Source organism: Ananas comosus, linkage group 5 (assembly GCF_001540865.1).
Source record: "Ananas comosus cultivar F153 linkage group 5, ASM154086v1, whole genome shotgun sequence".
Taxonomy (NCBI): Eukaryota; Viridiplantae; Streptophyta; class Magnoliopsida; order Poales; family Bromeliaceae; genus Ananas; species Ananas comosus.
This window is the reverse complement of record NC_033625.1, coordinates 1,362,982-1,388,263: the sequence shown is the minus strand read 5'-3', so window position 1 is coordinate 1,388,263 and position 25,282 is coordinate 1,362,982. Positions and strand designations below refer to the sequence as shown.

Sequence of the window (25,282 nt, the reverse complement as noted above, 5' to 3'; positions counted from 1 at the left end):
TAGCAAGACCTTGGGAGCAGTGATTTTGGTCAACGGACCAAAGCAATTTTGGTCCATTGGACCAAAAACCCTTCTCAACTTTTTTTTTTTTCAAAAAAAGAATACAAAAATATATTAAATAAATTTAAATATTTATTTTTTGTAATTATTTTTATAAATTTTAAATTTTTTAATCAAAATATCAGTTTATATAAATATAATTTATTGTTTATATTTTTTAAATTATATGTACATTTTTTAAAAAATAAAAAAGGAGCCGGCCCGGAGCACGGCCCGTGCCTTCCGGGCCCAGGCGCCGTGTTGGGCCGGATGGTAGGGAGTTCGGGCCCGGCACGGCCCGGCCCGGATTTAGCCACAGGCCGGGCCAGGCCACTCTCCAGCCCGGTTCGGCCCGGAAAATGTGGGCCGTGCCGGTCCGGCACGGCCCACATTACACCCCTAGACTCTGCTGAGTCTCTACTATATTTACTGCCTGCAAGTATTGGATATAAAAAAAAATAATAGAGGACTATGACAATATTCACTTGAAAATATGTCAAAAAGAAGAAGAAGACGAAGAAGATTTGTATACTTACATGCAAGATATTATGTTTCATATATGAAATGTTACTTTATATAAATAATTTTTTTTTTTACAGGATATTAGACATTCCTTGTATAATTATATACTATATTAGTTTTCTTACCAATTCATGATTCACTATGTATTAGTTTAACCTCTCTTTATATAAAGAGGTCTTTTGTAATTTATCAAACATGAAAGAAATATATATCTTCTCTAAGTATTCTTTATTTTTATGGTATTAGAGCGGGAGGTTCTAAGTTCGAGTCACGCCAGGCTCCTAGCATATTAATTTTCTTCCATTTAATTCAAGCTCACATCATGGGTCGACTAAAAAATCTTGAGTCCAGACGTGAGGAAAAATGTTAAATAAGTGTTAACTATAAAAATGTTTAAACACTGTTTTCTAACGTGAAATACATGTACTTAATTTTTACATATGATATAATAGTGGGAGCTATTTAATTTATCAAATAAGACCGGCTGTTCCTAACGCAAATGGTAAAGAATTTGTTGGTTGATATCTGAAGTCTCAAATTTGAATTTTAGTTGGTTTATATTTTCAACTAAATTTATTATTAAAAAAAATAAAAGAAACTTTTAAAAAGAAAACTTATCAAATAAGAAAAGTAATTCTCCTTTTTGTTATAGAATTTAAAAAGTTAGACAAAATAATTGCTCGCTGGTCTTTTCACGGGCCTTTCTGCAAAGCTGGACAACGCGAAAAGTGAGGATGAAAAAGTCACGAAAAGCAAAAGCAATCTTTATCGACGTGTTCGTTCGGCCAAATCCATCGAATGGTCCAGAATTATGATGCCAATTGATTAGTATTGACAAAGCTTCTGTCCCCATCCCTTTGAATTCGTTCTGAATAAGATAGTAGGTGGGGCTAAAAACAGGAAAAAAAAATAATTCATTCTGAATCGGTCTAAATCTGTTAAGAAAGTAAAGTTGGATTCATTTCGATCTATCAAAAAAATTTTAAAAATTCACTTTAGTTCCGACCTATCCAGAATAAAATAATAATAAAAAAAAGGATTAAAAATTAACTTATTTTGAGTTTTTCCTGATCTGCCAAGAAAATAAAGCGAGAAGTTAGAGGACTAGTCGTATTTGCCAAGTTTGCATCCCTATCCAAGAGCCCGGAAGAAGCTTGGTGGTACCAAATTGCTTTAAACGTCCCTTCTCAAAGTAAAATAACATTTAGCTATGTTTGCTCTTCTTTTTTTTTATTTTTTTATTTTTTTCTTTTAATTTTCCACCAGAGGGAAACGTATGACTATGTTTGGTCTACTTTTTTTTTGAAAAAAGATAACACGCTACATGCTTCATTCATTGAAAATATGAATTAGGCTACATGGGTGAGACAGCCAGGACCTCTAAGGAGGGGTGCAAAAAAAAAAAAAAAAAAAAAAAAAAAAAAAAAAAAAAAAAAACCGTTATGGTAGGACGTCTAGCAGTTTATGCACACAGCTCTCAGAATTTCAGCAACTCCTTGAATCTGTACACCACCATGATGTTTGGTCTACTTTTTTTCTTTTAATTTTCCACCGGAGACAAACGTATGACCATGTTTGGTCTCCATCGCAAATAAAAAGTGGTTCGTTCCCTTTCTTTGACTTCTAGCATTGGCCAGTATGCTTTTGCTATTTTCCTTGGTGCTTTCTTTCTTTTTTTTTTAAAAAAAAAAAGGGAAAAGAAAAATTGTACTCCAATTTTTTGAGTAATATCTAGAGTACATTAGAAGATCCTTTTAAGTATTGTCATAAGTTAGTACCCTCCGTCTGACACCGATCGAAATCAAAGTCTAAAAAACGAAATCATTAATTATATGAAAAATACTAATTCATTAGCCGCACTTGAAAAGATATTGTACGATGTATGTGTACATTTGAGAGTACACTTTTTAATAATTTTCTTTCAAAAGCATAGGTTACAAAGAAGAGCGTATAAGAAAGAGAACAAATTTGTACTACGTACATGAAAAGTGATGGCGAAGACCAAAGAGAAAACAACAAGTGATTAATTGATCATTAGGTTGTTTAAGATCTTATGAAATTGAAAGACAATAAGCAAGTTATAGATCGAGAGGTTTGCATGCGAAAAATGACGGTGACATGATAATTATAGATACTTCCAAAGAAATAAAAACTGGAAAATAGTGACTAAAACAACATTCCACTGTGTTCTTCTTCTCAGGCAAAGTTGTGGGGGCTCTGATTAATTTGTTGATCAATCTCTCTAATGGGAAGCTATAACAAGTCGTCTATAACATAGATATTGTAGTTGCAGCATATAGATGCTGAATCATATGCAATGTTTTTAAATGATTTATATATATATGTGTGAGAAAACTAAGATAGTGACAGCGCCTTTAATTGTTTTGAGGGGTCCATGCATGCATGCATGCACGATCATGCATGTTTATGTCCTTTACCTACTGTTGTTAAATTCTTTGCTAGATACGTACGTCGAATGTGTGATCGCCAATAGCAGCAAACGAAACTGAGGAAAGTGACTGGACGTATATATCTGATATATTTTTCTTCTTCCAAATAGAAATGCCCTATATTCTCTTTTTTCAACAGCTTTTCTTTCTTACAAAAATAGAAGCTTTTGTTGACTTAAATGGGTGAGCATTCTGCTATATGACGGGAGGTCGGGTTGGGCTGAGTCACGTTCGAAATGGCGTGAGGCTGGATAGGTCGAGTCATGTTCGAAGTAGTGTGAGGCCGGATGGGCCGAGTATATCACAATTGATACCTTTGGATGCTGTATCTGTACGCTTTAAGTGAATTAATTAGTTGCGTATTTCTAACAATTCGAGCTTTTGGGATTGATAGTTAGCACCAACGATCCGACAGCTTTGAATTAGAGTTTTTATTAATTTCTATCTAGTGGTTACCGTTTTTCTGTATGCAGTAATCTCTATTTCGCCATTGTTTCTATTTTCAGCTAAAGCTTTTGGCAATTAAAAATAAGCATGTATGGTGTAGTGTGGCACATTAGGTCTAAAAGTAAAACCTCTTACTCGTACGTTTTAATTTTGTATAGTATTTTTTTCTCTCAAAAAAAAAAAATGTTTAGCATTTTTTTTAACTAGTTGTTCTCAAATAATACGGGAGTAATACCAAACAGGTTCTAAGAAATCCATATAGCCTTTTTAGTACAGCAAAGATTTTGCACTTTTTTTATTTTGTGTAATATTCTCTATTAGAGATGCTTTTTAGCTAAAATTAAAGCGACAGTGGGACCAATTAAACAAGTGTTAGCTGACTTATATCCTCAGTATATATAGATATTTATATATATAGAGAGAGAGAGAGTTGGTACTTATAAAAGCACAAAGCATTCAGTGCTTGTAACTTTTTTGCTGTTAGATTTAGCATTTTGATTATTTTTATATGTTAAATCATATTATTCAACCAACCGCTTACTCAACCCTAGAGGATCATTGTTATCCTAATCGCACATCTCTTAATCGAAGGGCCGAAAACCTACAATCACCAATAACTTAATATTTTTAAAAGCATAGAAGCTATATATACACACTGTTTTGCACTTCCATAGTGCTCAAGCTATATATCTAGCAACTTCATCTCCTCAAAAATATTGGCTCCTATGAAGGATATGCATGGTATGCGATCGATCTCTATGATCTTTCATGTGAAGTTTTTGTTTCCTTTATTCTATCTAATTTAGTACCCTCTCTCTCTCTCTCTCTCTCTCTCTCTCTCTCTCTCTCTTTATATATATATATATATGTTATTTAGCCTACTTGAGGACTGTATTCAATTTTTGTCAGAGGGTAAATGTGTTTCCCTCATGTACTAAAGGAATCTAATCACATATTGGCTTGTAGATCTGCAGGTTTTATTCTTATGTTAGGTGAAAGCTTTTTGCATAGAGATCTCATTTATTATTCTATTTTTATTAAGATATTATTATAAAACTTTGAGACACTGTTTCGTTGGAAATTTATATAGAGAATATAAGTGGGAGGATAAAGTTTACACATGTTCTCTTGTGAAGCATATATATTAATACTATATATTTTAAGGGTAACCTAGTAAAAAAATAAAACTGTGGATCCAATGGTTGCACTACAATCCAATGCGAAGTTGGTCTTGTTATTTCCTATCGTATATATGATGATGATAATAATAATATTTTGTTCCTATCTCTAATTATAAAAGAAAGTATATATAAGGAAAAAAAAGAAAACAAACCTTATCCTTATTCTTCAAAATCCATGATGATTGTGATACACTCAGTTTGTTTTCATATATAGTTATTATGTGTCGATTAGCTATAAATAATTTTTAATTAATTTCATACGTAGGATTTATTCAATTGGCATGACGTCCATGGTGACGACCATAAATATAGAGGACAAAACAACATTCAATTCCCGCATCTTTTTTTTATCCATTAAAATGCTAATTTAAATTTTAAGCAGCCCATGTGTCTCTGTCTATATCATATATTCAGTGGTTTCTATTTTATAATATAAATTCATAGTTTAATTGTGTGTATATACATGGCTAGTTAGCTAACGAGTACTACATCCACAAAGTTGAGATTCCCTCAGAGATGGATACTCTGAGGAGTAAGCAAGGTACTTCATTTTCTATCATCTTTCATTAATATTTATTATTTTCCAATTTAATTTGGCACACTCAGTTTGTTTTTCTCATTTCTCCCCCTTTGTTTAGTGTGGTAATCTCCAAAAATTAGTTAAAATCAGTTTCCATTTTGCAGTGTATTAATTAGATTTTAGTCCTCTCTTTCTCTCTCCCAAGTCTCAGCTCCTTGAGAAAAGCAACTTATTTTCTGAAAAATTATCCTCTTACTTTCTCTCCTTGATTGTTTTCTACGTATACGAGTATATTCGTGCTCGATTAACGAATGATAGATGATCTATATCTTCTACATATTTTGAAAGGAGTGTATAGGGTATTTCCTATACATTTCATTGAATGTAATAAGAGTTACATGTAAAACAAGTATAAATTATAATTGCTGAGGTTGAGTAGGCCCACAATAATAATTGATCCCCCAAATTGACCCCCAGTTACAAAAGTTTGAATCACATTAGTACATTATTGTGAGATACTAAAGCTAGCTCTTCAGATGATCTATACAATCCATTGAAAATTCTATTGTTGTGCTCCTTCCATAAGTTCCAGCATATAGCAGCAAATGACGAGTTAATTTTACGTTGTAGTTTAGCCGATACATTTTCCCTCATTTGGATCCAAGTGGAAAGAAAGATACCGTCTGACTGTAGTAGAGGCCAGTGGGTGTATCTTGAGAGTTTTCCGCATTCGGCCAAGCGAGCTTGGAATAATCATAGAAATTAAAGAGGTGTATAGCTGTTATAGGTTCTCTGTTGCATAGCGGGCAGCTCGGTGGATGTGGCCATCCCCTCCTAATTAGATTATCGGCCGTTAGTATTTTCCCTCTAAAAGCCAACCACATAAAGATTTTGTTTATCATCATCATCAGATATTTGGATTTACCAATAAGCAATAGCTACTTTGGGAACATTATTATCCTCCTATGTTTTACAAATATACCGCTCTTATTTGAGCGAAAATACATTTCGAAATTGGTGGATAAGCTTTCACTATTTCTATTTTCAACTCAATTTTCACTTCTTTGAAGTAAGAAAGTTCTATCGAGTTTTTGTTAGAATTAATGATTTGTTAAAGAAGTTAGAAAATATTATGTCGAGTAACATTTATCGATCCTATTTTAATCTATTACCGTCAAGTGCATGTACACATTTCAAAATGCACCATAGTTTAGACAAGTTTTCTATCTTTCTATTAAAAAAAAGAAGAGTAAAATATTTTAAGTTAAAAATTAATATTTATGCTATTATCAATGACTTATCAACTCATCAGAGTAATTCTAAATTTGAAATAATATATAACAAAACTAGGGAAAACTTCAAAAACCCTCCCTATGGTTTCGTACTTTCTCACTTTAGTACCCTGTGGTTTAAAGTGTATCAATTTGGTGCCATGTGGTTTCATTATCTTTTCGCCAGCTTTTTCATTAATATTTCGTTAAATTGTATACAAAAAACTTCATATTTCCACATAGATTTATCGAATATTCACTTTAGTACCCTTTAATTTTAATTTTAATTTTTTCACTGATTTAAGAAAAAAAAATAGTGAAATTAAAAATAAAGAGAGAAAAATGAAACCACATGGCGCTAAATTGATACACTTTAAATCACATGGCACTAAAGTGAAAACATGTGAAATCACAGGGGAGGTTTTTAAAGTTTTCCCAAAAAACTATTATAAATGAGTTATTGAGTTTTGTAATAAGTAATTGCCACTTGGGTTTATATGAATTTGGATTTAGATTGGACCCAAAGAGAATGTGGGGGCCTATTCACCCATTTGAGGACCACTTCTGGGCCTAGCCCAATTCGGCCCATATAAGCCCACTTGTCTCAGAATCATTTTTTTATGCTGCATAAAAAAAACAACACTGCTTCTGCTTCTGCTTCTGCTTCTGCTTCTGTTCGCTTGCATTTCTCAGAAAAAATGGCTTCTGTGTTCTTCACTCAAGCCTCTCTTTTCTCCTTCAGGTCCATTCTCTTTTCTCGATCTTAAGTTTACATTACAATCTTCTTAATTTTGTGTGCTTGAACATGCCATACAATTTATTCTATGGATTAAAATTTTCTGCATCATAGTGTTATCATACATTTTCTTTTTTTTTTCTCATTAGAACATTTTGTCGAACAGGTTGGTTCCATATGATGATTTGTGGGAGAGAATTCAATTTGGGATCTCCTTGCACCCAGCGAACCCTAATAGATATCATCAATATTTTCTTCCTCGTTGCCTATATCTTGGGCTTATTATCCACCTCCTTCAGAAAAAATTATGCAAATGGAAACCGGAATCGGCGTTGGTATTCGATTATTGTTTCATTGTGTTGTGCATTAATCAGCATTGCGTATATAATCTTGGGGATCTGGGATTTATCCAATGGCAAACAAAATATTTCTAATTTGGTGGTCTATTTTGTTAGGGGAATAGTTTGGATAGCCCTAACAATTTCCATGCACATTCACCCAACCAAATTGGTGAAACTTATAGCTTTTATATGGTGGGTTTCATTGGCACTCCTTATCTCTGCTTATAATTTGGAGGTTTTGTTGAATGTGCGCCGCACCGAAATCCTTGAATTAATGTCATGGCCTGTTAATATTTTACTTCTCTTCAATGCTCTAAGTTGCATTTTCAGAAGCAGTGATCCTTCCTGTGATAGCTTGTCTCAACCTTTGCTAACCAACAATGACGTAAACAGTGCGAAACTGTACAAAGCCGGCCTATTTAGTCGGCTGACATTCTCATGGCTGAGCCCTTTACTTAAATTAGGCTACTCTAAACCATTAGATCTCGACGATATCCCGACCTTAGATTCAGAAGATGGGGCATTTGATGCTTCCCAGAAGTTTTTGCAAGTGTGGACTATTCAAAAACAAGAAAAATCGAGGAGTCGTAACTCAATATTTTTGGTATTGGGCAAGTGTTATTCGAAGGATATATTGTTAACCGGTTTCTATGCATTGGTAAAAACAATCTCAATCGCGGCAGCTCCTATTTTACTATATTTCTTTGTATGGTACTCTCATAAAGAGGAGAGGGATCTCTACATGGGCTTCTTGTTGATAGTTTGTTTGATAGTTATGAAGCTTGCCGAGTCCTTATCTCAGAGGCATTGGTTCTTTGAATCGAGGAGGGTGGGTATGAGGATGCGCTCGGCTCTTATGGCAGCTGTTTTTCAGAAACAGCTTAAGCTTTCTAGCCAGGGAAGGAGGAATCATTCTACAGGAGAAGTTGTTAATTATATTGCAGTTGACGCGTACAGGCTTGGGGATTTTCCGTATTGGGTTCACATGGCGTGGAGCCAACCGCTTCAGCTCATTCTTTCTATAGTCATTCTATTTTGGATTGTGGGTTTGGGTGCTCTTCCGGGTCTAGTTCCTTTGATCATTTGTGGGTTTCTAAATGTGCCCTTTGCAAAGATATTACAAGGTTACCAATCGAAGTTCATGGTCGCGCAAGATGAAAGACTGAGAGCCACATCCGAAGTATTAAACAACATGAAGATCATCAAATTGCAATCGTGGGAAGAGAAGTATCGACAAATGATTGAGCTTTTAAGAGAAGGAGAGTTTAAGTGGCTGGCAGAAACTCAGCTTAAGAAGGCCTATGGAACTGCTTTATACTGGATGTCCCCAACATTCGTCTCAGCAGTGATATTAGCAGGAACGGCTGCTCTAAAAAGTGCCCCTTTAAATGCTAGTACCATTTTCACGGTCCTCGCAACCTTAAGGGTTATGTCTGAACCAGTTAGAATGCTACCTGAAGTCCTATTAATGATGATCCAAGTCAAAGTATCATTAGACCGCATTAAGATATTCCTTCTAGAGGATGAGATCAAAGAAGAGGATGTTAATAGGAAGCCTTTACAGAATACGGATCTTTGTGTCAGAGTTCAGAACGGCAATTTCAGTTGGGACCAAAATGGGCCTACTCTTACTTTGAGGGACATTAACTTGAGCATACCTAGAGGACAAAAGATAGCTGTTTGTGGGTCTGTTGGTGCTGGAAAATCGTCACTATTATCTGCTTTACTTGGGGAGATACCTAAAATCTCAGGATCAGTAAGTTATTAAGACTATGAAATCAATTTTAGTGCATATATTACAAATTTAGTCCATGAAGTTTGATCTCGATATCAAATATGTCCTCACTTTTCAATTTTAACTATTTAATCCCTGAAGTTTGTTCGTCGTAACAATTAAGACCTTCGAGTCTACCGTTTGAACATGTTGGCATCATCATTAGTGTTCACTGACATGGTAGTTTTCAGGGCAGGCCCCTGAAGTAAATTGACTGCATGTAAACTGAAGGAAATTGTTAAAATAGGAGCAAATTTCAGGGACAAAATTTATTATCTACTCTTTTTCCAAATAGACTGTAGTCACGTACCTTGGAAGTTTGGTATGAAATTATTGTTTCTTGTAGGTTGAGGTCTTTGGTTCCATCGCATATGTTTCGCAAACTTCATGGATTCAAAGTGGGACGGTTCGTGATAATATACTCTTTGGAAAGCCCTTCAATAAAGCACTCTATGAGAGGGCCATCAAATCGTGTGCTCTAGATAAGGACATTGGAAATTTTGATCATGGAGATCTTACCGAGATAGGTCAGAGGGGATTAAATATGAGCGGAGGACAGAAGCAAAGGATTCAACTAGCAAGAGCAGTATATAATGATGCAGATATTTATCTCCTTGATGACCCTTTTAGTGCAGTTGATGCACACACTGCTGCAACCCTTTTTTACGTAAGAAAAACCATGTTGCAATATTCACCCAAAGAAAGTGTATTATGCTATGCTTTCTTAATCAATTATTTTTTAGTTTTTTTTTTTTTTTTTTTTTTTTTTTTTTCTGTGCATCTATATCAGTTCGGGCCTGTTTGGCTAATCTCAAGCTTCTGCAGAAATGTTGCTTGAATGAGCTGTTTCGAAGAAACAACGGAGCCTTTTTCATTTAGATTTGGCCCAATGACTTCTCATGGTAGCAGATGCAGACGCTTCATATTTCAACTTCTGCTTTTAGGGCTCAAGAGCTCATTTGAACTTTGTACAGCATAACTACAAAAGATTTAGAAAATGCCTAGCTGCTGTATCTCCGAGAGCAGAACCAGCTCTAAAACTTAGGCCAAAGAGATACAATGCGACATCTAAGTGTCATGTGCTTTGACTATTAAATTGACTGAAGCTTCATTGTAGGATTGTGTCATGGCTGCTCTTGGAAACAAAACTGTAATTCTCGTAACTCATCAAGTCGAATTTCTCGCTGAGACTGATAAAATTCTGGTAAGAAGTATTTATTTGTAAAATTTCTTACCAATAGTGGTTGTTTACTAAGCTTGATATCTTCTTCTTAGGTTATGGAAAATGGGCAAATTACTCAAGCAGGAACATATGACAAGCTTCTCAAGGCTGGGACTGCATTTGAACAGTTAGTTAACGCTCACAAATCTTCAATCACAATATTGAAATCTATAGACCATCAAACCCAAACTGGAAAACAAAGAACAACTCGGGATTTAGAGTCAGTAGGATCAAATTCTCTAAGGCAAAACAGTGACGCAGAAATTTTATTCAAGGCCATTTCAGCAGTGCAGCTTACGGAGAACGAAGAAAAGGAAATAGGAGATCTTGGATGGAAACCCTATAAAGATTATCTGTATGTTTCGAAGGGATCTTTCTTTCTTACTTTGGTTATATTTGCTCAATCTTCTTTTGTGATTCTTCAATGCCTTTCGACTTACTGGTTGGCAATAGGTCTTCAGATGAGTAACATCAGTAGTGCGATTTTGGTCGGAGTTTATGCAGCACTTTCGATTATTAGTTGCTCCTTTACATATTTTAGGAGTTATTTTGCAGCCCACCTCGGATTGAGAGCTTCCAGGGCATTTTTCACTGGTTTAATGGATTCAGTATTCAAGGCTCCCATGCTGTTTTTTGATTCAACCCCTGTGGGAAGGATTCTGACTAGGGTAAGGCCTTATATAAAAAATTCAAACAGTTTAGTTTCTTAGTAACTCTACCGTGTCACTTTTTTGCCATCGCAATGTTCTTTTTTTCGTTTAATAGACCTTAAGTTAATTACAAATTTAGTTCCTGAAGTTTGGCATGTATATCAATTTCATCCTCATAGTTTCCAATCACATCTTTAGAGTATATCTGAAGTGAACTTCGCTTCAATCTTGTGCTTAGGATTTCATTTTTAGCAAAGCTTGTCCAGTAATCAGAGAAAACTTCAGGAACTTAATTATTACAATTGAAACTACATGGATGAATTGAAATTGACGTCGAACTCAGGATTAAACTTGTAATTAATTAATCCTTAAATAGATATTGTAACTGATCCTTGGATCTTTTGATTCAATAACAATAATTATACATTATAAATCAAATTACTTCCTTTATTTTTGGGCTTTAGATAAACTGAGAAATGAATGGTTCTGTCATATTGTCTAAAATTATTAACTATTATGTGGTTCATGTGAACTAACCATCTTGAGTATGTCCCTGCAGGCTTCTTCAGATATGAGTATTTTGGACTTCGACATACCATATTCAATCTCTTTCGTGATTGCTGGTGGTGTTGAGGCTGCTATGGTCATAATAGTCATGGCGACTGTAACATGGCAAGTCCTAATTGTAGCAACACCAGTAACAATATTGATGATATATATTCAGGTAACTCTAGCAATGATCAAGCTTCATATCATTTGTAACTTTCTAGATAAATGAAGCTAAATGACTCTACTGTGTATATACAAACAGAGGTACTATATAGCTTCAGTGAGGGAGCTAGTGAGAATCAATGGAACGACAAAGGCACCGGTTATGAATTATGCAGCAGAGTCTATGCTCGGCGTGGTGACTATAAGAGCTTTTGCAGTGGCTGAGAGGTTCATTCAGACCAATTTAAATCTTATTGACGCTGATGCTACGTTGTTCTTCCACACCATTGCTGCATTAGAATGGGTGCTATTAAGAGTAGAAGCCTTGCAAACTCTGCCCATAATTACTTCAGCCCTTTTCCTTGTTTTGCTTCCTCAAGGAATTATTTCACCAGGTACTCTTACAGATTTCATGTTACTGGTGTATTTAAGTCCTTGAACTTTCTTTTAACAGTGCGATCCATTATTAGCTGCTAAAAGAATCAAACAAGACAAGTTTTCTAACCCTTTTTCAAGTGCATTGAAATAAGGAAGTAACTTTAAAAAAGGGGTAATATAGTCTTACAGAAAATACTAGTGGGATGATTAGGGTCTGACAATTTCATTGTTTGATCACCTGATCTGAATTGTTTCAGGATTTGCGGGTCTATGTCTCTCATATGCCTTAACACTCACGCCTTCTCAAGTGTTTCTAACACGGTTCTACTCTAGCTTGGAGAACCATATCATCTCCGTGGAGAGAATCAAGCAGTTCATGTACATTCCACCAGAGCCTCCGGCTATAATTCCAGAAAATAGGCCTCCACCTTCATGGCCTTTTGAAGGAAGGATCGATCTGCAAGAATTGATGGTGAGAAGGGATTATTTTTTATCATGATATTTCATTGTTATGAAGTAAAAAGACTTCTACCCCTGCAAACTATTGCAAAATCAGAATTTTCATATTTGTCTTTCAGAAACTTTGTTTTTATATACCCTTTTACTTACAAATGCATTCATCTTTAATACATTTATACTTGTAAAAAAACTTTAAAACATTTATACTTGTAAAAAAACTTTAAAACATTTATACTTGTAAAAAAACTTTAAAACATTTAGACTTGTAAAAAAACTTTAAAACATTTATACTTGTAAAAAAAAAAAAGAAAAAAAGATCGGATAAATTTGTAAAATAAAAGGGTAAAGCACTTTGAGGGGCATATATGATAAGTCAGATTTTACTGGATTGTACGTGTCAATAGATGATTTTGCAGATATAAATGGAGAAGCACCTAACCAAAATACTTGCATAAACGTTTTGTGATGATCAGGTTAAGTACCGTCCCAATGCGCCCCTTGTTCTCAAAGGAATCACTTGCACATTTTTAGCAGGAAATAAGATCGGGGTTGTAGGAAGGACTGGAAGCGGAAAAACCACTCTTATAAGTGCTCTTTTTCGTCTCATAGACCCCGTGAGTGGGAGGATTCTTATTGATGGACTTGACATATGTTCTATTGGATTGAAGGACTTGAGAACAAAGTTGAGTATAATTCCTCAAGAACCAACTCTTTTCAGGGGAACTGTGAGGAGTAACTTGGATCCTCTTGGCTTGCATACTGACCATGAGATATGGGAGGTTAGCCGAATAACTAATTTGTATTATCAAGTCACTCTCTATTTTTTTTTTATTTTCTTTTTTTGGGTAATAATGTACAGGGAACCTTTATAGAGCAGTATACATCTTAAAATAGGTAGGCTAAAATTTGAAAGTTCTGATATTGCTACTTAACCTTCCAATGTTTTAAATTGGATTACCTGAACGGATGCAATTTGAATGATCTGATGTTGCTGCCTTACCATACAATAACCGTACAATATTTTTAAAACAGGCACCTGAACTTAGAAGTCTTATAATCACATCATATCTTTAAGAAATCATTATAATTGGTGGATACTCCAAACATTTTTAACTCCATTTTGTAAGCTTCAATTACTATTTTTTTTCTTTTAGCAGTCTTTTTTTTTTTTTTTTGGAGAGAGAAAGGTAGTATGCTACCACTTTATTCAGTAAGAAGATGAATTTAGCAACAGGATGAAGTAACGCGGCTTCCATGGCGCTAAAACAAAGGGTTAAAAACAATAAAGCCCCCACAAGTAGAGGCTATGATCGTTAATTCCCTTCTCCCTACTATGCCCCCTTTACCGTTGCTAACTTTCTAGATCTCACCAACCGAAGTACAGGTACTCAGGGTCTTTTTGTTCGGCATTAGGCAAGCCAACAACACTCATGTGAAACAACAGCTTTTTTAGCAGTCATATTAGTAGGTTACATTATTGTTTAGTGTTAAATTCTTCAATATTCATATTTGCAGGTCTTAGAGAAGTGCCAATTGAAGAGCACAATTAGCAGTCTTCCTACTCTTCTTGATTCTTCAGGTAAGTGATTTAACACTAATAAAGAAGTCGGTTAAGTTATGGATTAGTACTTCTGAAAGGGACAATATGAATATTTTTCTTTCCCTTGTGGCAGTGAGCGATGGCGGCGAGAATTGGAGTGCAGGGCAGCGCCAACTCTTCTGCCTCGGTAGAGTTCTTCTTCGTAAGAACAAAATTCTTGTTTTAGATGAAGCAACTGCGTCGATCGATTCCGCCACTGATGCTGTGCTGCAGAGAGTTATAAAGCAGGAATTCTCAAGTTGTACAGTCATAACCATTGCTCATAGAGTTCCGACAGTTACTGACAGTGACATGGTCATGGTCCTATCATATGGTATGTCTCACAAAATCCTCGCAATTTTTTGTATATTTTCTTTTCTATTTAAATGGTCAAAATGCCAGAAAGAACAGGCCAATAAACACTTGAAATTCTTGATATTCTAGTCCTCGGAATAGAATAGACTATTTTTCTTGAACTGATAACATTGACAAATATTCTGTCCAGAATTTCGATTAGAAAGTAGCATCAACTGTTTCTCAGAAAGAGATTCACATCAATTTTGTTGGAAAAAAAAAAGGCATTAACTCGTAAAAAATCGACTTTGTAATTGACATCATTGATGTTTTCTATTTTCTGCAGGAAAACTTGTGGAATATGAAAAGCCCTCTAAATTAATGGAGACTAAGAACTCTGCCTTCTCTAAACTTGTCGCAGAGTACTGGTCAAACTGTAGGCGAAACTCAGCAAATGATCTTACTATCCAGTAACAAGACACCTACGGAAACCAATAGAAGCTGAAGTTTTAACGATTTTCATAAGTCACAATTAAGTTTATCTTAACTTTCGGGTAAGTTCCACCGATTAATGTTCCTGTGTACACACGTTTCAGCCCTTTAGCCAATTCCTGATTAGAGGATCATAAGAAGAATAACGAAGAATCACAAAGATTCTTTGATGATGTTTTACTTGTTGTAATGATGGGCACGGAGGAAGTGTATTTGAGTCATGAAAATAACAGCTTTGGCAATGAAGATAAGAGTTTGCATGAGTTTCATTTCTCGCAGCTGGATGCCATTTTATGCAATTACTGCAAGAGAACAAAGTATTCTTGAAGACCCTATTAGGATATATTGTATTTTATTTACTCATCGTATTCTATGAACTCACTGCTTGAGATAATAGCTGAAGCTATTGCTTATTTGAAGCACCGATGACCAATGTTCGAGAAATTTAGTAGTTATTAGGGTAAATTGCATGCCTGGTCTTCAAACTATGAGGTGGGTGATATTTTGGTTCTAAAACTTTAATTTGTTATAATTTTTTTACTCGAGCTTTTAGAATTATTACGATCAGTTCTATAACTCAATTTAATCGACTAAATATTGATATATTGCTAATTAATAAGCAATGTATCAGTGTTCTGATTGATAATGCATTAAAAGCTAAAATGTTGCATGGTTTTTATAGCAGTGATACGGTAATATTTATACACTAAATTAGATTGTGAGACTTGATTATAACAATTTTGAAAGTTCGAGATAAAAACTATAATAAATAAAATTTGTGGATCAAACCGTCACTGTCTTATAGTTTGAGGATCGAGCTTGTAATTTTCCCAAATAGTTAGTAATAGTAGCTGAAGCTTACATGGGCCTCACACATTTTTTTTTTTAAATGAGTATTAATAATTAGTTAATATTTAACACTTCAAGATGGTATACTCTTAGGGGCGGCCCGGCACGACCTCGGGCCGGGATAGAGTACGGCCCGTACCGGCCCGGCCTGGACGGAGCTTGAGGGCCATGCTGGGCCTCTCCTGTTGGGCTCGATGGATCGGCCTGGCCTGGCTCGAAACGGGCCTAGGCTGTGCCGAGCGGAGGATAGGCCCGTGACCTGGCATAGCACGGCCCTCCCAGCCGGGCCAGCATGGCGCGAACTGTATAAGGTTCTTCTCGAATCGCCTGGGGCCCTTCCCAGGAGATCTCCTCCCAAGGTCAAGGAGGTTTTTGATCCAATGGACAAGACAATTTTGGTCCATTGGACCAAAAGCTCTCCAATTTTTTTTTTCAAACAAAAAAATAAAAAATTATATATATTTTTAAAAAATTAAAAATATTTGTTATATTATAATTATTTTTATAAATTTTAAATTTTTATAAATTTTAAATTTCTAAATAGGAATAATTATTTTTTTATATTTTTAAATTTTATATATTTTTAAAAAAATAAAAAAAATAAAATTTTTAAGAGGCCGGCCCAGAACACGAAAGGGCTGTGCTGGGCCAGAGAATTGGTAGCTCCGGCCCGGCACGGCCCGAACCGGATTTGGAACCAGGCCGGGCCGGACCAGCCTCTAGTTCGAATCCACACGAAAAATACAGTCCGTGCCGGCCCAACCCACGTCACATCCCTCTGATTGAATACTCAATACTCTATATTAAATGTAATATTAAACCTTTAAAAAGTTAAATTAATGGCCAATTTGCATAAAAAATCCACTTATTTTGGGCTTTTGCAAAACCGGGCCACTTTTTTCATTTTTCCAGATTCGGTCCACTTTTTCAGCAAACTGACCAAAATACCCTTTTTACTTTTTCTCTTTCCTCTTTCTCTTTCCTCTTCGTTTCTTTCGTTCTTTTTTTTTTTCTCGCCAGCAGAGCGAAGGCGGAAACGGTCCGTCTCGCCTCTCACCCTCATTCTCTCGCTCTCGCACTCGCCCTTGCCCTCGTCCACGCACCCCCCACCTTCCTCGCCTCCAACCCGGCCAAGGCCGCGCCGCGACTTTTTTTTTTTTTTTGCTTTTTTCTTTTCTTTTCTTCTCCGACTCTTCTCCACCGTCTCCGACGACGACGCCTCTCTCGTCCTTCCCCGCCCTTCTCATCTCTCCCTCTCTATCATTCTCTGCCGCATCCGACGACGATGCATCTTCATCGGCGCCGACGTCGACACCGTGGAGGTCATTGCGGCGCTATAGACTCGGAGCGGGGGTCCTTAGTGGCGTCGTCGCCGGCACCTTGACTGTTGGCAGAGAGGGCGACAAAAAAAAAATTATAGAAAAAACAAAAAAAAATAAAGATAAAAAATTATATAAAAAGAACGATGAACATGAAATTGCATCGTTAACTGTAAAAAAAATTATAAGTTGCACTACTTAAGATGTAAATTGTAGCTTTAAAATGAAAACTACACTCTTTAAACGAAAATTACACTCTTTGAGAGATATTTACACTGTTTCTCTTCTTATTACACTCTTTCAGATGTAAACTGCATCCATTAAGATGAAAGTTACACTCTTTAAACAAAAGTTGCACTGTTTCTCCTCTCGTTGCACCATTTCTCCTCTTGTTATACTGTTTTTTTATTTTAAACTGCACCCTTTTAAGATATATTTATACTGTTTCTCCTCTTGTTGCACCATTTCTGTATAAACAAGAGGAGAAATAGTGTAACAAGAGAAAAAACAGTGCAAAAAGAGGAGAAACTGCACTGTTTTAAGAGATATATATACTGTTTCTCCTCTTGTTGCACCATTTTTGTGTAAACAAGAGGAGAAATAGTGCAACAAGAGGAGAAACTGCACTGTTTTAAGAGATATATCTACTGTTTCTTCTCTTGTTGTACTGTTTCTCCTCTTGTTGCATCATTTCTGTGTAAACAATAGGAGAAATAGTGCAACAAGAGGAGAAACAATGCAATAAGAGAAAAAACTGCACCTTTTTAAGAGATATTTATACTGTTTCTCCTCTTGTTGCACCATTTCTGTGTAAACAAGAGGAGAAACAGTGCAACAAGAGGAGAAACAGTATAAATATACTTAAAAGGATGCAGTTTAAGATAAAAAATAGTATAATTTTCGTTCAAAGAGTATAATTTTTATCTTAAAGCAGCAGTTACATCTTAAATAGTGCAACTTATAATTTTTTTTGTAATTAAATATGCAATTTCATCTTCATCATTCTTTTTATATAATTTTTTATCTTTTTTTTTCTGTTTTTTCTATAATTTTTTTTTGTCACATTCTCTGCCAACAGCTACGGCGCCGGTGACGACGCGGCTAAGAACCCCCGCTCCGAGGCTGTAGCGCCGCAGTGACCTCTACGGTGTCAACGTCGGCGCCGGCGAAGATAAATCGTCGTCGGAGGCGGCAGAAAATGAGGGAAAGGGAGAGATGAGAAGGGCGGAGAAGGGCGAGAGGCGTCGTCGTCAGAGACGGTGGAGAAGAGTCGGAGAAGAAAAAAAAAGAAAAAAGCAAAAAAAAAAAGTCGCGGCGCGGCCTTGGCGGGGTCAGAGACGAGGAAGATAGGGGGTGCATGGACGAGTGCAAGGGCGAGGGCGAAAGTATGAGGGTGAGAGGCGAGACGGACCGTTTCCGCCACCGCTCCGCCTCCGCTCTGCCGGCGAGAAAAAAAAAAAAAGAACGAGAGAAACGGAGAAGAGAGAGAAAGAAGAAAGAGAAAAAGTAATAAGGGTATTTTGGTAAGTTTGCTGAAAAAGCGGACCGAATCTGCAAAAACGAAAAAGGTGGCCCAGTTTTGCAAAAGTCCAAAACAAGTGGATTTTTTATGCAAATTGGCCTAAATTAATTATTAGCTGTCATATATATGGAAACATGATATTAAGATATCTGTAGCTTGTTGTATCCTACCTTAGGAAAAATTTCAAAAACCTCCCCCGTGGTTTCGCAATTTTCATTTTAGTATCCTGTGGTTTAAAGTGTATCAAATTAGTACCTTGTGGTTTCGCATTTTCTCATTTTAGTATCCTGTCATTTAAAGTGTATCAAGTTAGTACTTTATGATTTTATTTTTGTATCAAGTTAGTACCCTGTAGTTTTATTTTGGTATCTAAGTTAGTACTATGTTGTTTTATTTTTCTTTTAATGAAATATTAAACCATAGGGTACTAACTTGGTACACTTTAAACCACAGGGTACTAAAATAAGAAAGTGCGAAACTACATGATACTAACTTGATATATTTTAAATCATGGAATACTAAAGTGAGAAAAAGTAAAATTATAAGGAAGGTATTTGAAGTTTTTTCTATTTATATATATGATAATTATACCGGAAGAAGAAGCGCTCGGAGAAAAATCCAAAAGTTAGAAGGGGACTGAAGCATAACGGTTCGCTGAACTTTGTGGGGGTGGGGAGTAATAAAAAGCCGAAGCACACGCAGGCTTTTTGGCTTGGGTGTTGCTTCCTTATCAAGCAGCAGCTGCAGCACACCTGTCCCTCAAACAGCTTTTCCCGTGGTGTCTATGCTGTGAGGTGAAGCTTTCTAGGGAAGCTATTTTAGGATTTATTTGGCCTAATTATTAGAAAAGTAATTTTGTAAATTTTTTTTTTTTTTGAGAAATATAGATAGCACGCTATCCGTTTCGTTTATTTTATTTAGAAATAAACTTAACTAAAAATATAAATCAACTAGAATTCAAATTTGGACCTCGGGTACCAACTATCAGGTTCTTTGCCACTTGCTGTAGAGACGGTCGGTGTAAAATTATTAATTTTGATTAAAGCATATGATGGGGGAGGCAACATTAATGAAGGTGTGTTTGGATCCTCCTAAAATTTCTGTAAAAAAATATTTTTTTATTAAAATAATTTTTTTTTTGTTCGGTTGTTTGTAAAAAAAATTTAAAAGATTCTCAAAAAATCAAATATTTTTGTTTTTCGCTCTCTTCAAACAAAAAACAAAAACTTCGCGCTGAAAAAACATGGCACAGGCAATGCATTAACACACGGTGAACTTCACCTTGTGAACTGCATGAGAAAGAATCCACGAGAGACCTGAACCTTTGGACTCTCTCTCCCTCATTCATTATATATATATATATATATATAATTAATAGTATTTTATTTTTATATAAATATATTATTATATTTATAAATATTATTTATAAAAATATTTTAATTTGTTTTACAGTATTAAATATAATATACTATTATGTATTATATTACATATACTGTATAATATATTTTAAATATATTTATTTATTAAAAAACTATAATAATAATATGGAAAAACTTCAAAAACCCTCCTTGTGGTTTCAATTTTTTTCACTTTAGTACCCTGTGGTTTAAAATGTATCAAGTTAGTATCCTGTGGTTTCTCACTTTATCACTTTAGTACTCTGTGGTTTAAAGTGTATCAAGTTAGTACCCTGTGGTTTTGTACTTTATCACTTTAGTACCCTGTGGTTTTAATTTGTATCAAGTTAGTACCCTGTGGTTTTTTAAATCACAGGGTACTAAAGTGATAAAGTGTGAAACCANTGTTGTTTTATTTTTCTTTTAATGAAATATTAAACCACAGGGTACTAAAGTGATAAAGTGCAAAACCACAGGGTACTAACTTGATACACTTTAAACCACATGGTACTAAAGTGATAAAGTGAGAAACCACAGGATACTAACTTGATAAACTTTAAACCACAGGATACTAAAATGAAAAAGTGTGAAACCACAGGGAGGGTTTTTAAAGTTTTCCCTAATAATATATATGGTATAGTAATTATTGTTTATATAATAAGAAAAATATATATAATAGTTTTTTATTTTTTTATTTATTTTTTTTTCAATCAAACAATCGTAACGAAAAGCTTTTTTTTTTTTTACAAATTAAACACCGGAGAGCGTAAAAAAAAAAATTTCTCCGAAAATTTTTTTTTCACCGAATTTTTTTTTCATAGTTTTATACGGAACAAGCACACCCTAAGTTTAAATCATATACTTTGACGTACTGTTATTTGTTGATTATTTGTTGGCGTAGTAAAATAAAATATAATACTTGAAAAAAAATTAAAGAGCTGTTTTATAGAAGGATAATGCTGTTTTATAGCAGGATAATAAGAGGCTCGAAACGTAGAATTTCTCTATTTGTGATTCTGAATGCAAAAGAAGCAGAAGAAGCTGAGTGGTATACACATGTGCTAGCACTCTGTGTCTTTGTGTTTATCACTTCAGAAGATGACAACAAAAACCATACAGGCTGAGGGCACCTCAATAGAGGTACGGGCAGGTGAACGGCATCAGAGAGAAGCGACGTACAGCTTGTGGACAAAAACCTTATAAAATTGAGCCTTTTTATATTTAAATTTAGTCCCCCTCGGAAAAATAAAAAAAATCACAATTAGTTTCACAAAAATTATATTTGCAAGATTGATTCTATTTTCGTCACACGAGCGTCATGTAAGCGTGAAAAATGGTATAGATTAAGTTTAACACAGTGAACATTCACCGTGTTTAAGTGAATAATTCATTTTACTCAGCTTAATTATACTTATATATACACCTTACAAAGTGTATAATAAAATAAACATAATATATATAATAAATACGGTGAACTATTCATCCTGTTCAAACATGGTGGATGGTTTACCGTGTTTAATTTAATCTATACTCTCACGCACACGTGGTGTCTGCGTGGCACTTACGCGGTGGGTATAGGATCAATCTTGTAAATATAAATTTTATGTGATTATTTGTAAAAAAAAAAAAAATTTTTCTGAAGAGGCTAAATGCAAAAAAAACAGTATAAAATTTTATATTTTATATATATATAAAGAGAGTTTAGCTAGAGTGCTTTTAGAACGACCAAAATAATGGTGTTGTAGCTTTTTTGGCGATCGGATCAATCCTTCTGTCCTTTGGTCATGTACAGTAATGAACCCCGCAAGCAACCTATATTATTGACTTTTTATCTAATGAGATAAATGATAGATTTAAACGCGAAAAAATTATAAATATAAAGGAGTTTGTGTTTTTAAAAACATTCCAATTTAGTTTATATACGTATAATCCTAAAATAGAAAAAATTTGTCTAAAATGACACAATTGCATTATATCACCCATATCTCCGGTCAATCGAATAGGAATTGCTAAAAGTAAAATTCAGACAAAAAAAACATCAATTGTACAAAAAATACTAGAGGAAATTATGCAGGGGCATTCTCTATTATTGAATAGAGGATAAAAAGTAGAAGCATTCATAATAATTTAGAAGATTTAATGAGGTATCAGTGATACTTTAAATTTTGAGAATTAGTGATAATATTTCTAAAACTTGCAAGGCCTTTTTGCATAAAATTTTACTAATTTTGCAATTTTGCAAAAGTGATCATTTTTTTTGTTTTTGCAAATCTAGCCCGAATTTCTTTAAATGATCAAACTATTTCTATTTTTTCTCTCATCGCTCTCTTTCTCCTTCCGTTTTCTCTCACTCCTCCATCGCCCCAACATAGCCACAACGCTCCTCTCCTACCTCGCACACGAGCTCCGACAAGGTCGCCATAGGAAAAACAAGAGTGGTGTTGCTCAAAACATTACCTAAGATACAAATGGAGGTGATGGAGAAAGAGAGCAATGATCGCGGGTCGAGAATGCTTTTGAAGCTGATTCAAGAATGGGTTCGCAGCGTGGCTACAGTGGCAAAATGGCAATGATAGTGAGAGAAAGAGATCTAGCGGATGATGCAATATTGCACTATTTAAAAAAAATTATACTATTCAAACAAATGTTGCACTATTAATTATGACGGCCCACTTCCCAGAGGGTCACCCATTCTAGGACTACATGCTTAACTCTTTTAATTTCTTAGATCTAGCTGTCTCCCAAAATACTATAGACAGATTAAGAGTTTTAACCCTATAAAATCTTATATATAGAACTTCCTTGAAGTCTCATATTCTTTCTCTCTTCAAATCCTAACGTCTTCGTCAAGTTCAGATTCATATATAAGTATCGGGCGATGTAAGACTCGTCTCGCTCTATCCACAATAGTCATTAGCATAAAAGTCTCGCTCTCCTCGTTGTATAACCTGACTTATCTGAAACTTATCTCACACTTCCGGCTGGTAAGTGACTCTGACATCAATTGTGACATCCCACTTCTCAGGGGGTCACCTATTGTAGGACTACTCTAATTCTATCACGTTTAACTATCTTAATCTGTTAGGCCTAACCACCATCCAAAATGTTATAGTTGGATTAAAAGTTGTAACCCTATTATATCTTATATATAGAACTATCTTAGGGACTCATAGTTTAATGGGTCAATTTTTTTAATAAATAGTGCAACATAACGTCGTCCGTCAATTTTTTTTTCCTCTTACTTTTGCCACCACATCGCCACCGTCTACTACGCCCCTCACGAATATGTTTCGGAAGTATTCTCGGCTAGCGATCATCACTCTCATCCTCTACCACATTCATCTCCATTGAGCAGCTACGACAACGAGCAAGTAAAGTTCTCTATATTTTCCTTACTCATAAGATGTTCACGGATGCGAAGGAACAGTTTGTGTGAAAATGGCAAAGGTGAAACAAACGCTCGAGGCTGCCATCAGCATTGGTGGTCCATGAGGTGGGTGATGGGTGTTTAAAATGCATGAATATTTTAGCCGGTTTTTAAAAATTGAGGTCCAAATGTAAAAAATGAAAAAATAGCTCCTCTTACAAAAAAAAAAACCACTAAACTAGAAAAAGTTTCTTACAAAAAGGCAAATAAACAATAAAAATCATTCATAAAAATGCCCCCCAAAAAATTTAACAATAAAAATCATTCAGAAAAATGCCCCCCCAAAAAATTTAATGAGACACGTGCGAAGTGTTAAAAAAATTTAAAATATACCAATTATATTACTGACGTGGAGTATCTAACCAATAAAATTATTTTTCTTAGAATGCGTTTGGTTCGCGCTATTTTTTTAAAATTCATAGTAATCCAATAGGAATAAAAAGAATATAACGGTGTTTTGCTAAACGTACTAAGTAATCTAGTTGGTAATACTAGATTTACTTGGAAATAAGATGCATCCCAAAATATTAATCTCATTCATTTCAGGAATGGTGGGTATCTTATATTAATGAATTTGACTAATTATAATATGTCTAATTTTTTTTTTTTCTTCCTACCCGCCGGTTAGTTGATATTATTTTTCTTTACACTCTACCCTCATATTTCTCTCTAAACTTATCTTTTTCTCTCTAAACTTTAACTCTTTTTCTTTCTCTAAATTGCTATTTCTCTCCATCTTTCTCTAAAATCTCAACATTCTCATTCTCTCTAATCTGGACTCTATTTTTCTTTCTATTTCTTAATTATGCTCTCTTTTTCTAACATATATTCTATCTCTTTTTTTTCTTAAAAAATGTTGAAATTTTTTATAGAATTATTTAAAATTAAATTAATTTAATTAATTGTATATTTTTAGTAATTTTAAATAATATGACTAAATAATATTACCGTGCGAACTAAATATCAAAATATTATATTTTTATAATAGAATGAATAGTAATAAGATTCTCGAATATCTTTTTACTCTTAGTAATTTTTCATAGTGCGAACCAAACACGCCATTAAATTGATATGTCTCATCATAGTTAATAGAAAAATATTTTTATTATATATTTTTTTAAAATAGAAAAATATGATTGATTTATTATTTAATGATATGGTGCATGTGTAATACAGTAAAGTCTAAGTCGCTGCATAGCCCTCGGCATTCGGACTAGAATGCTTTGAGATCCAGACCACGGCCTATCGGGCGGCGGATGCCGTCCATCGCATGGAGTACGTCCCATGAAAATTTTTGTCGCGTGGGACACGACTCTCAAAGCTTATCCAGGTAGGCTTTACAGTGGAAGCGACAACACTTCCAATTAGGCCCCCTGTCCCCAGGCTCTCACAGCTAATAAGCCACAACGAAACTCCAAAAATGCCTTCGTGCTCTCTCTCTCTCTCTCTCTCTCTCTCTCTCTCAAAGAAGGAAATCTCCAAAAATCCAACTCTTTAAGTTGGCATGCTTATAGAATAATAGTGATTTTCAAGAATTAAGCAGATAGGTAGTTGAATAGTATAATATAACGGTTAAAAATGATAAAAAGTGGAGATCTAACGTTCAAAACTTACAAATACTAAATACTTGGTGTTTTTCAACGCACCATAGTTAGAATATATATATATATATATATATATATATATATATATATATTGAATG

General features: G+C 34.7%; 1 protein-coding gene across 4 annotated transcripts; it reads left to right on the top strand.

Moving 5' to 3' along the window:
* LOC109710498 (ABC transporter C family member 8-like) lies at nucleotides 4,152-15,394 on the top strand. Of its 4 annotated transcripts, XM_020233115.1 has the most exons (13): nucleotides 4,166-4,199; nucleotides 5,115-5,180; nucleotides 7,333-9,263; nucleotides 9,628-9,948; nucleotides 10,399-10,485; nucleotides 10,557-11,171; nucleotides 11,713-11,877; nucleotides 11,965-12,259; nucleotides 12,500-12,714; nucleotides 13,175-13,480; nucleotides 14,217-14,280; nucleotides 14,375-14,614; nucleotides 14,921-15,394. In XM_020233115.1, the coding sequence occupies exons 1-13, from the start codon at nucleotides 4,184-4,186 to the stop codon at nucleotides 15,046-15,048; spliced, it is 4,449 nt and encodes a 1,482-aa protein (XP_020088704.1). In that variant the 5' UTR covers nucleotides 4,166-4,183; the 3' UTR covers nucleotides 15,049-15,394. The 4 variants fall into 4 exon arrangements, with proteins under 4 accessions (XP_020088705.1, XP_020088704.1, XP_020088706.1 ...); XM_020233116.1 differs by lacking the exon at nucleotides 5,115-5,180 and having other exon boundaries at nucleotides 4,152-4,199; XM_020233117.1 differs by lacking the exons at nucleotides 4,166-4,199; nucleotides 5,115-5,180 and adding an exon at nucleotides 6,988-7,172.